This window comes from Empidonax traillii, unplaced genomic scaffold, assembly GCF_003031625.1.
Source record: "Empidonax traillii isolate 1590-97213 ecotype Southwest subspecies unplaced genomic scaffold, ASM303162v1 scaffold1101:size226669, whole genome shotgun sequence".
In the NCBI taxonomy this organism is placed as follows: Eukaryota; Metazoa; Chordata; class Aves; order Passeriformes; family Tyrannidae; genus Empidonax; species Empidonax traillii.
In genome coordinates this window covers 27,959-39,666 of record NW_020956294.1, presented here as the reverse complement: position 1 = coordinate 39,666, position 11,708 = coordinate 27,959, and the positions used below count along the sequence as shown (strand labels likewise).

The window sequence follows — 11,708 nt, the reverse complement described above, 5'->3', positions numbered from 1 at the left end:
TGCCTTACAGTTATGTTTACTTGGCAGGCTGATCAGCATGCAGGCTCTGCAGTCCTCCCAAGTTACTTTTGCAATTGTATCACTGCTACTTTCCACTCGTTGTGTGATATGAGTTAATGAATTCTGCTTACCCAGATTAGGAAGATTTATTTTTGCATTCAGACAATTAACGTATTTATGGAGCTAAATGTAGTACTCCTTACCCAGGCAGAGAACTAAAGCACATAAATGGACTCATTATCCTTGTGAGTTAACTGGAAAAATCCACATATATAAGCTTACACACACCAGAGTTTGCTGAATCAGAACCTTATTTTCTGTAGAAAACAAAATTAGTTTCACTTTGAGATACTCATTCCCATCTGAACATGTCACACTGAAATGGAATCTATAATTGAAGGGTGAGGCATTAAGCCATAGAAGAAAGCCTTTGGAATATTTTTATCTAATAATCTATCAAATCAGGCACCCCTTTAATTCAGGCTGTAAAAGTTCTTGAAGAATTATTTAAAAAAAAAACAAAAAACAAAAAACAAAAACCAAAAAATCACCCCAATAAACCAAAACCCCAACCTTGCAAACTTTTTAGAGCATCCAACACAATTATTTTCAGGCAGTGATTGTTTGTGTGCAAGCCGTGAAGGATTGAATTTATCTGAGATGATTCCCTCATTCCATAGAGTAAATAAAGCCACTTTTTAAATTAATTTTGCTTGGTGTTATTACTTTTGGTAAGCTGAAGGGAAGGGGGATAATCTCTGTTCTCCTCTTTTTCTTTCACAAGGGGAGAATTTATTTTCCCGCTGGAGGAGAAAGGGGACTCATTTTTTCATTGAGGACTATTATTATGATCTACACAGAAGTAAAAATCCCTTCCACAACTTAAGAAGTAGTATAAATGAATTTAAGAGTATAATTATAGAACCTAAAAATAAAATAGAAAATAATAATTTCATTCCAACATCTTTTCTATTGCTGCATGGGGATGAAACCGCACTTTGTTTTTTCACAGCTGTTTATGAAATTCCCTCAGTTATTAGCCAGAAACCCTCTCTGCAGTTAGGAGGAACCACAATGGCACCTTTTCTCATTTTTATGTCTCTCTGAGGCCAGTTTACTCCATTCACACATGGCCTTTGCTATTAGAAACCTGGCCTTTAGTGGCGAGGTAATCTACATTAACCTTAGAGTTACATCTGTTTGGGTCAGGAGTGCACTTTTTGGAGCCAGTCTCCAGGTTTTCCTTCTTGCTGTGTTTTATTCATTTTACAGAGTAGTCTTGGAGCACAGAAACTCGATTCTTTGGGAGGATGCACTCTGTGAGCATCTTAGGACCCGAGGGAATGGCTTGAAGTTGTGTCAGGAGATGTTTAGGTTGGATATCAGGAAAAGGTTCTTCACCCAGAGCGTTGTCAAACACTGGAACAGACTCCCCAGGGAAGTGGCCATGGCCCCAAGGCTGGCAGAGCTCAGGAAGCATTTGGAAAATGCTCTCAGGCACAGGGTGGGATTTTCTGGGGGCCTCTCTTGTGCAGGGCCAGGAGTTGGACTCGCTGAGCCTTGTGGATCCAACTCAGGATTTTCTATTCTACAATTATAAAATTAACTGCATTTCTATTCTATTGTTAAGGGACTTCCAGTCCATGAGAGAAGACCACAATGAGTCTGAATAAAAATGAAATGAAGGCAGTGTGGGGTCCTTAACCCCAAAGTGTTTGGGTGTGTTAATGCTCTTCCACTCTTCCACACTTGTCCGAACAGGAACACCTGGGGGGCAGCCCCTGTGGAGAAACCCAAAGGGCTGCAACTTTTCAGGTCCTCTGGAAAACTAGATCTGCTGCAGAATCCCATCATCTTTTGAAACAGCCTCTCTCCAAAGGGTGTTATGGGGTCCATTGTCTGCAGTGGCTGCCTGCTGCTTCTCAGACTGAATATGAAGTGCTAGATTTTACTGTAAATTGTTAAACAACCAAAGACCCGCAGTGAGAGACGTTCTCTGACTTAGGCACTCAGGTACTGCTTGCACCTGAGTCACTCAGGCTGCAATTGTACCAAAATAAATGTTGGAGTTGGATATAAAAGCATATTATAAGGTCTATTTTTTTTTCTCCTTGCCTTTTACAATTAAAAAATGGGGGAGTATCTTTTTATCTTTTCCTTCTTTCCTCTCATTAGAAGTTTAGCTTGACTAAGTGTTCACAGTGTTGAAATTCTTATAATTGCATCTTACAATTTCTGAGTGCATACAGCAGTGTAGCATAGTGGGGTTTCTACCTACATCAAGCATATTTGAGTAGGTGAAATATGAAACAAATAGCATTTATAAATCTGCATATATATGCCATTTTATGACTTGTATAATTCACATTTTTATACAGCAGTCACAAAAGATAAAAAAAAAAATATAGTGATGGAAGGTATTTTGTTTACAGCAAGCTCTTTACTCTCACAGTCACAGAGATATTTAAACAAAATATTCCAGTAGAAATAAAACATGCATCTTAAAAGAGAAAGTATGTATTTACTGGGTGATTTATCTGGGATTGTGAAAGATTCTTCATCACTAGAAGAATTCATCTGAGTTAGATGAATGAAGAATATGCTGTGTGTGTAGTAGAGATACTCTGTTTGAAAAAGAAGTGGTCCTGGGAAGTCTTCTGGCCAATGCTACAAACCAGACAGCTGTTCTGGCATGTTTAGAAGGCCCTGCTAAGAGTAGAAATCTTTAAGTCAAGGAACTTCGATATTTCTCTTTACACCTTTGTGTCTGAACAAAAGGGAGACTCCATGGTATGCGGGCTGCATCTCCAAGAGATCAGCTAAAACAAAGCAATGGTGCAAGGGGGAAGAGCATGAAGATGTTTGAAATGGCATCAGGCAGACAAAAGTTAACTCCAGTTCTTCCCCTTAATGAGAAATGTAGCTATCTGGGGAAGAAGATGAGGATGTTAAATTCACCACACTTGAAAACCAAGAGGGAAGGGAATCTGAAAGATCATTTTGAATTAGATCTCACATGCACAGAGGGGAAATATGGAGATGTCATGTGCTTGGAGTATATTAGTAACAGTTGCATTACTTACTGGTCCTTTTGGTTTGCACTTTATTTTCTCCAAGTTCAACATCTATATCCAATAAATTTCAGTCTTTGAAAGACCACAAATGTTAATGTTAGGAGTGTTGAAAAATAACAGCAATACATTTCTTTCTGAATCTTTCTTTAAGAGTAAATCCTTGAATTGAATTTTCAGAATATTTTTGCTTTTTTAAAGGTCATTGTCATGGGTGTCCTTACTGGTTACAGTGCTGACATGTGTATTTTGAATGTTATACCCTTACTTTACTGCAAGTCTGGCTATGAAAGCCTGGGAGAGGACTGCACTTTATCCTTTGTAGCCTTATTTGTAGAAGTGGAGACAGAAGACACTAAGAGGAGGATATTTGGGGGTGAAAGGATACTGGTTTTACAACGACCAGTGAAACTGGGTAGTTGAATGGATTTGGAGGATGGGTCAGAGCTGGCTGGTTTGTGAAGAAGGGGTTGAAGCTCTCCACCCTATCCCTTTTCTTCACAGGAAAGTGTAGGGAGAGCCCTATGATAGAAAGCACTCTCTTTGCTCAGGTAGTTGTATGATTCTCTTTGTAGCTTGTTTCTTTGTGACAGATTTTAAGGTCACATCCTGCCCTCAGGCAGCTGAGCAGAGAAAATAAAGTGATTAAAGGTGATTGGAAAACAAGACCACTGGTCAGTTTAATGATGGGTACCAATCTTTCTATTTTCCCTGTGACAGCAGAGAAAAAGGTAAATTCATTTCTCATCTAAACTTCTCGAGCTGTCTATCCTGTTACCCACGCTGTTTGTACAAATCTCTCTTCAGAGATGCAGCCTGGGTTCCATTACCACACTGTCACACTTGGTTATTTCTTCCTCCAGCACTCAGCATCAAAACACATATTTAATTGATACTCCTCAAGCCAAATGGAGAGGGCTGTGTTTTCCTCTCCCCATCGTGTGCACTGCACCGTGCAGCTCCAAACACTGATGTGCACTTCACGTTGGAAACCAGGCTGGAACCCGAACAGCGCCAAAAGACTTCCCCCACGTTATGTTAGAGGGGTTGGACCTGTTCCTACTGGCTGAGCATCTTCGAGGCAGAGCTGTAATGACAACTGGCAATGATTAGCACCTCTGCTAAGGGAACTTGACGTTGCCTCCAAGCGTGGAATGCCAGCGTGGATGATTTCTGCTGTAATGGCCTTCGAGACTGACACTGGGGGCACCTGGGGGTATCCAGTCAGGTGATACAGTTGATCTCCTTTCTCTGTTACCATTATCCTGTGTTGTACCTACAGGAGTTGCTCATGGCCAGACTGTTGGAGTAGAGGCTATTCAGCCATAAATTGGAACATAATCTTCTTTCTAAAGATTTTTTTTTTTTCACCATCTATGATAAATATGGTACTAAATAATGATTTTAATTATACTGGCTCTCTGTATATACATAAAGAAATTTTTTTCTCCTAATTTTTTTGCTAGAAGGTGAAAAAAAAACCCAAATAAAAGGATCCATCAGTTATCTTTTTTTCCTCCCTTTCTCTGAAATTTTAAACAAGCTGAAGCCTGTAATATGAAACAAGATTTAACCAATCTGCTTAGAGACCCTCACACCATTTGTAGCACCAGCAATGGAGATAACGTGGTTTCAGTCAGGGGATGAGTCAAATTCCAAAGCTCTGTGTCTGAAAAGAACCATGTGAGCTAACAAGATAACACAGCTTATAAACTTTACATTTGTTTCAAAACCAGTTGACATCATTTATGATTTCTTTTAATGGGAAATCTATTATTTGTTTTGATAAATTCTTCTTCCAGGATGGTAGTTGCTTTTTCCCAGATATTTACTTTCTCTTTTGAAGATTACATGTAGCTTCCAGTACTATAATAGTATTAGTGTCCATTTATATAAGAAATAACATTATTTTGAAATATAGCATTCTGGTTGTTAGTGTTTCCAAAGGATGTTTGTTCCTGGAACTGCATTCATCACGTTAACAGAGTTAAGAGAAATTGCAGTGCGAAAAGTTGTGGCAAGGTAATGACAAATGTTATTTGTAAAGAAAACTAGAGTTGAAACAACTTAATTTTGAAGACAATTCAATTCCAGTTCCTGACTGCTCGGGCAGACAAGTTCATTTAAAAGGGAAACTGAACAGCATTTCCTGGGCAAGGGATCGATGAAATAAGAGCTTACTGTGCATAGGACTTTGTCTGTATTCTTCCTAAGCTTGTCATCTCCTCTCTCTCTCTAGACCCCTGAAGAGCTGGAGGATGATTCAGACTTTGAGCAGGAAGATTATGACGTTCGCAGCCGAACCAGTGTCCAGACTGAGGATGACCAGCTCATTGCTGGCCAGAGTGCCAGGGTGAGTATAAACCCCCCATAAAACAAGAGTGTCTGCACAGGCACCAATAAAAAACTGTGCCTCAGAAAGCAAAGGCAGGGATTTCCAGTCTTCAAGGTCGTTTAAGAAAGGACAGAAGCAAGCTGACTCAAGAGCTGAAAGTTCACGTCGCACCTATTTGAGTAGCACTGACTTAATTGAATGATCTTCCTGAGGCTTTCCTGATGCCTTCTGTCAGCTGTTTGCTCCAGCTACTGCTGTAAGAGGAGGCTTTGCAGGCTTGGAATGTGCTGAAGCCGTGGGAGTAGTCAGCAAATTAAAAAAAAAAAAAAATTAAAAAAATGCCATCAGGGCGCCATGTGCCGTATCCAGAGAAATCTTACATTAGTCATGTTTCCCAGTGTGCAAACCTGTCAAGAAGATCTGTTTAAGCTACCGAGTAGTCCCTGTAATTTAATTGTAATTGAAGACATTTGCTACTGAGTCAATGTAATTTTGCCAGGGTAATTACATCATGATAAACTCCAGTCATTGTGATTTGCGACCTCAGCTTGTGCATGGGGATTGCAAATGAAGCTGATGAGTGCTTGGGGGGGTCACAGGTGCTGGGGAAGCGAAGTTTGTTAACACTCAGAAATATTCCTGTTAACACTCAGGATTATGCCACCCTCTGATGAATGTTTACTTCACCCTGAATAGGCTGCTCAGATCAGATTATTAAAAAACCCATCAGAATATAATTTGAGGGGAAAATGACATCGTGAAATTATGTTTGACTGGAGAGGGAGTTTAAAAAAATGAGCCTTAAACATTTTCCAGCAGAGAACCAGTGGGGAACTGGGAATTGCCTGAATGATTTTTCATGCCTGTTTCACACAAATCTGTAGGTTATTCTGCTGTGTCCTCACACACTTAAACAAACACTAGCAAAAGCTGGTAGCTGGAATGGGGATTTCTTACCTTGGATTCTGGAAGAAGATTTCTAGGGCTGAGAACCTGAAGATCAAAAGGCAACGATGCTTTGGAAAATCAATTCAGAGCACCAGGACAGAGGAGATTTTAGCTGCTGTAGGACTCACAGTATGCTGGGATTTAACACAAAGATTTTACACCCTGAAAAGAAACAGAAGCATTACACAAATCTAAAAGAAGCTTACTTAAAAGGATGGGAGAAATGTGAGACCTGGAACCGGTGTAATGGGCAGAGATTTCTTTTTGTCTTAATTTAAGTTCCATGAATATTGAATATAGATGGTAAATAAATCATACCATATATCAGAAAAGCTGGGTTTCTATCACTGAATCCCAAGGACATAATATATATACATTCAGTTTGATCTAAATGAAGAGAGATGGATTGTAGGTCCCATCCCAGAGAGCTGGGTGACCAGGACCTGACAGTGAAAACCAGACAGTCCCAAGAACTGCAGAATGACATCTGGATACCTCACTCTGAGAAGGATGGCAGAAGTGTATTCTGGAGGGAGATGACTATCTTTTGTGATTCTTATATTTTAAAGAGCATAAAGTGCTGTTTTTTATATTCAAAGAATTGGCTACTGAAGTAAGTCTCATGTACAGCAAAATTGAGGTACAGTACAGAGCATTCTATCAAAGTTCATAGTCTTTTTCCTTTTTTTTAGTTAACTTTAGAACTGGTAACATGCCATCCTTTCTTGATCTGAAAGCCAACTAAAGACTGCAGTAATTTTTTCTACCAAGAATTGAGTTCACGTAGGGGCTTGGGAGTCTTAAATTCTATTACATTTATTGCAGTTATTATTATTGCTGCACTTAAAACCTTCTGCTTTGATCAGCTGCAAACACTGTGTAAACACAATACATTATAAGGACAGTTCCTGAATAACATAATAACATTAAAATATGTCACAGGGAGCAACAAATGACAAAAGCCTAAATGGAAAACATCTGGGCAGAAGCTGCCCAGTCCACACTCTGCAGTGACTCATTGAAATGGTTCTGCTAAGTGGAATAGTATCTTATTTGAACCTTTTCTGTGGAAAATATTCAAAACATTTTTATTCATGGAGTGTAAAGGATTTGTTTAATATGCTTGCTCCATAAGGCTGTTAATATTTCAGTAGAAAGGCTTGTGTTGTTTTTCAGTAGAAATCAAACTGCAATGACTGAGCTGCATTTGCTGTGGGATGTGGCTGCTCTGGAAGCACCTCAGCAGCTGGAACAGAAATATTAAAACACTGTATACCAGTTAAACACGTGTGCAGGTGAAGCTGCCACCCAAAGAAACTGCAGGCAAGACATTCAGATCCACTTCCCAAATTTTACTACTCCTACCGTGTTCTCTTCAGTTAAGCCATCTGTTCTAGGGGTTTATGTGTATTTTATATATTTATTTATTAGCTTGACTTACACAGCATTTTTCTGTGGAAGGACTATTATTCTAACATTTGAAACTGCTGAGTTACATTGATAAAGCCTAATTAAAACTCGTGTTGAATTTTAATTTGATTAACTTGCAAATTTCTCGTTTTCTGATCTACTGTTTATAACCCTTTTTCATTTCAGTTTTGGAAAAGGTCAATTATGAACTTTAAAAAGCTAAGAGCATTTTAAGAATATGTAGAAAAAGACTTCAGCTGATTGAAAGTGACATAAACAAGAAAAAAAATGTAATGACACTTAAATATGTGTCACACCCCATTAAATGCATAATGTGGTCTTCAGAACCCCTAAAGCCAAATAGTGACTCAACTTGGAAATCATTATTGGAAGTGTCCATTTGATCTTCAAAAGTAATTATTATAATTTTATAAGGGTTTTTTTATTGGTTTGGGGTTTTTTTTCTTTTTTTTGAGAGGGAAGGGAACTTTCTGCTTTCTCGATGTGCAGTGCCTTTTTGCATATCGTCCAAGAGACAGAACACTAAATATCATTAAAAGACATGCTTGTTATAGTTCACTTTAAATGCATTATCTTGCACGTCACAGCTTATTTTAGCGCTGCCTTAATCAGAAACTTGTATTTCTGACAGAGAAAGAGACTAAGGGAGACACTGGCAATTCAGTCTGCCTCTTCCCATAAACGTCCTTCATTTTATTCTTTCTGGAAGTTTAGATTTAATAGGAATTTAATCCTCCTGTATCAACTGGTGAATAATCTGTACGTCATATAATTTTTATCATCTTGAAGGTGCAAGAAGAGTTACAATCATGCTGTGGATTTGGCTTTGCCTGTCCTAACAGAAATCAAATGCCTGCTGGATTTGGCTTGGCATCTTCAGCTGCCACGAAAAGCAACTCAAGCTGTGCTTGCCATTTGGACCACTGGAAATGTCAAGTTTCTGGCTTCCTTTTTTTTCATGCCCAGCTTCTGTTTTTTTTTTCCTCCAGGCTATCATGGCTCAGCTTCCCCAGGAGGAGAAGGCTAAGATTGCCGAGCAGGTGGAGATTTTCCACCAAGAAAAGAGCAAACTGGATGCGGAGGTGGCGAAGTGGGATGACAGCGGCAATGACATCATCGTGCTGGCAAAGCAGATGTGCATGATCATGATGGAAATGACAGACTTCACTAGGTGAGGGCAAAGTAACCTGCGCTGAGGGGTTCAGATGTGCCACATCTTCCCTTTCCTGTTCAGTCTGTAGCCTGTTGAGATGATTTGCTGGTGGTTTTGGAGATGCAAAGCCAACTGACACACATCATATACAGTGGGATGTGTTGTTTAGTTCTCTGCACACGACAGCTCTGGATATTTCTCCAAATAGGATTAATCACATGAAGTTTTTGTCCTGTTTCTGAGTCTCTTTTACTTGCAGATCGTCTTGAATTTCAGCAGCAAAGTTAGTGTGTGACCTTACAGACAGAGCACTGACATTTTGTTTAGTACCCATCTGAGTGCATGTGCCTCTCTGAACTTTCAGCATTTCACTGCAATTTGTGTCAATCAAAAATAATGGCAAAACTATTTATATAATTTTGAACACTGAACTTCTTTCCAAAAAAAAATCCCAAATGAAATGAAACTGTTTTGATCTAATATTTCATGAGAGTCTGTCAGTAATGATTTTTTTTTTTTGCTTTCATTTCTTTTCACTACTGATATCTTGTTCTTCTCTAATTGCAAAGCATCAAAAGGCCATTCATTAATGATATAATGTAAACAGAATTATTTTGTTAAACTGTAGTCAAAGTGTTAAACACACCAGGGACAACATTTTACAAGATTCTTTGAATTACAAATCACCATAATAAATCAAATTTGGTTCAGTGTTTGTTTTTAATGGGAGTTCACAAGTTTAAATGGTATCTGTCAAAATGCGATTACACAAAACTGGACAAAAATCTTCATGTCTTCCTTTAGAATTAAAATAAAACATCCATTTATTCATCTCACTGTGTTCCCCAGAGAAGCTGTGGCTGCCCCATCCCTAAAAGTGTTCCAGACCAGGCTGGATGGGTCTTGGAGCAACCTGGTCTAGTGGAAGATGTCCCTGCCCATGGCAGGGGGTTGGAACAGGATGATCTTTAAGGTCCCTTCCAACCCGAATCTTTCAGTGATTCCATGATTTCTTAATCTCCAGCTGATCACCTGCCTTGTGTCTGAAACCCTCAAACCCTGTCAGAGGAGCCAATCTCTGCGTTTACAACCTGGAGTCCACACATACCTGATAGATAGATAGATAGATAGATAGATAGATAGATAGATAGATAGATAGATAGATAGATAGATAAGCAGCATGTATAAATAACATTATTTTCAAATAACTTGACTATTTGCATAGGTAGTTAATTGATAATAGGCAACAGCAAACATTTTTATCCATTTTAAATTAAATTATGTCAATAGAAAGTTTGCTTACTTTAGTAGATTACTACTAGACTTGCTCCAAGCTGTTATTCTCTCCACTTACTTGTTTTCCTCTCAGTTTGTGCTTTCATGACTGTTGTTTTTGCAGTAGATTCAGAACCCCTGGATACTAAATGTCAGGGTGGAACCTCCTGTGAAGGGTGATATTTTACAGGATTCTGAACTACTTATGTATTCGTGTTGTCTTGGGACTCTGATCCTTCTGCTCAAAAACCAGAATGAAAAACTGCCCAAACAGTGTCACTGTTTCATGGAAGGAGGAAATGATGTTCTAGAGACACAGCCCAAAATATGAACATTTTACCCAACCTCCTGGACAACCCTCGATGCACTGAACATGAAATTACATTTCCAAGCATCGAAAGAACAGAACTAATATGAGAATGAGAGAAAACTACTGTCACATTTGAAGTAAATGAAAAAAAAAAAAAATCAAAGTGCACCTCTGTCAGCATCAGATTGAATAACAACTTGTTTAGTATATTCCATTAAAACAGAACAAGGCCTATCACACCTTTCTGGTTGACTGTAACCTGAGCAGTGTTAAAATAGAATAATTTTTCAAATGCATGGAGTTTGTGACGGCACGATCTGCTCCTCTAATTAATGTAGAAACATAAGAGGTCACCAAGAAGGACTTCTGCTGCAGTTTAAGTTCACCAGAAGTGAGATACTTTTGTTTCCTTGTCTGTTTAAGGTGGAAATGGAAGTACGGAAAGAAGATTAAAGTGGAAATATGTTTCAGCATGTTATTCTTGGCGTTATAGATTATGAAAAAAAGGAAAAATAATACAACGTTGTGTTTAGAAAAAAAATTCCTTCTGGTTCAATTAAAAAAAAAATATTAAGTTTGATCATATTATGATTTTCCAAATTAAAAAAAAAAAAAGAAAATAAGCTCACTTCTAACTGAACCATTTTCAGGAGCAGCAGCAATTTTTTAGTACAAACAGGATTAAAGTTTTGAGTGTGAAGCAAACTCAGAAAAATCTGTGATGACTTTTTAATTTTTGTCTTAATGCACTTTTGTTACTTTATAGACTGAGAGTTTCGTACATCATCCTAAAATACAGTGAAAGATCAGTCTTAAAGCTAGTTATACATGTTTTAAGTGTAATATTTAAATGCGATATAAGGATTATGCTTCGCATATCTTCATTTTCCAATGAAAAAAAACCTACTAAAAAAGGTTTTCTAAAACGTGACATCCTTGCCCTAGGCATGATGGGCTTAACATTTAGCTCTGGCTTGGGAATCACACCATTTTTAAATAGTTGTGTATTCCACAAAGAGCATTGGCTTAATGAGCACTTAAAAATGCATATACTTTTAAGTACAGCTCGTGTGCTTGAAGGCACCGTCACACTAAATTGCTAGTGAGGCATTTTGTAAGGGAGGGGAAATGCAGCAGACAGATTTCTTAATCAAGCCGTACTGCAAAGTAGTTAAAAGCTGAGAT

General features: G+C 38.3%; 1 protein-coding gene across 3 annotated transcripts in view; it reads left to right on the top strand.

Annotated features, from left to right (window-relative positions):
* The window catches only part of LOC114068625 (catenin alpha-2), a 148,828-nt gene that overhangs the window by 109,945 nt on the left and 27,175 nt on the right, over nt 1-11,708 (top strand). For all 3 annotated transcript variants that reach the window (XM_027904903.1, XM_027904904.1, XM_027904902.1), the window contains exons 8-9: nt 5,311-5,424; nt 8,775-8,956. In XM_027904903.1, the coding sequence (XP_027760704.1) occupies nt 5,311-5,424; nt 8,775-8,956 (296 nt within the window). The remainder of the gene's footprint in view (nt 1-5,310; nt 5,425-8,774; nt 8,957-11,708) is intronic.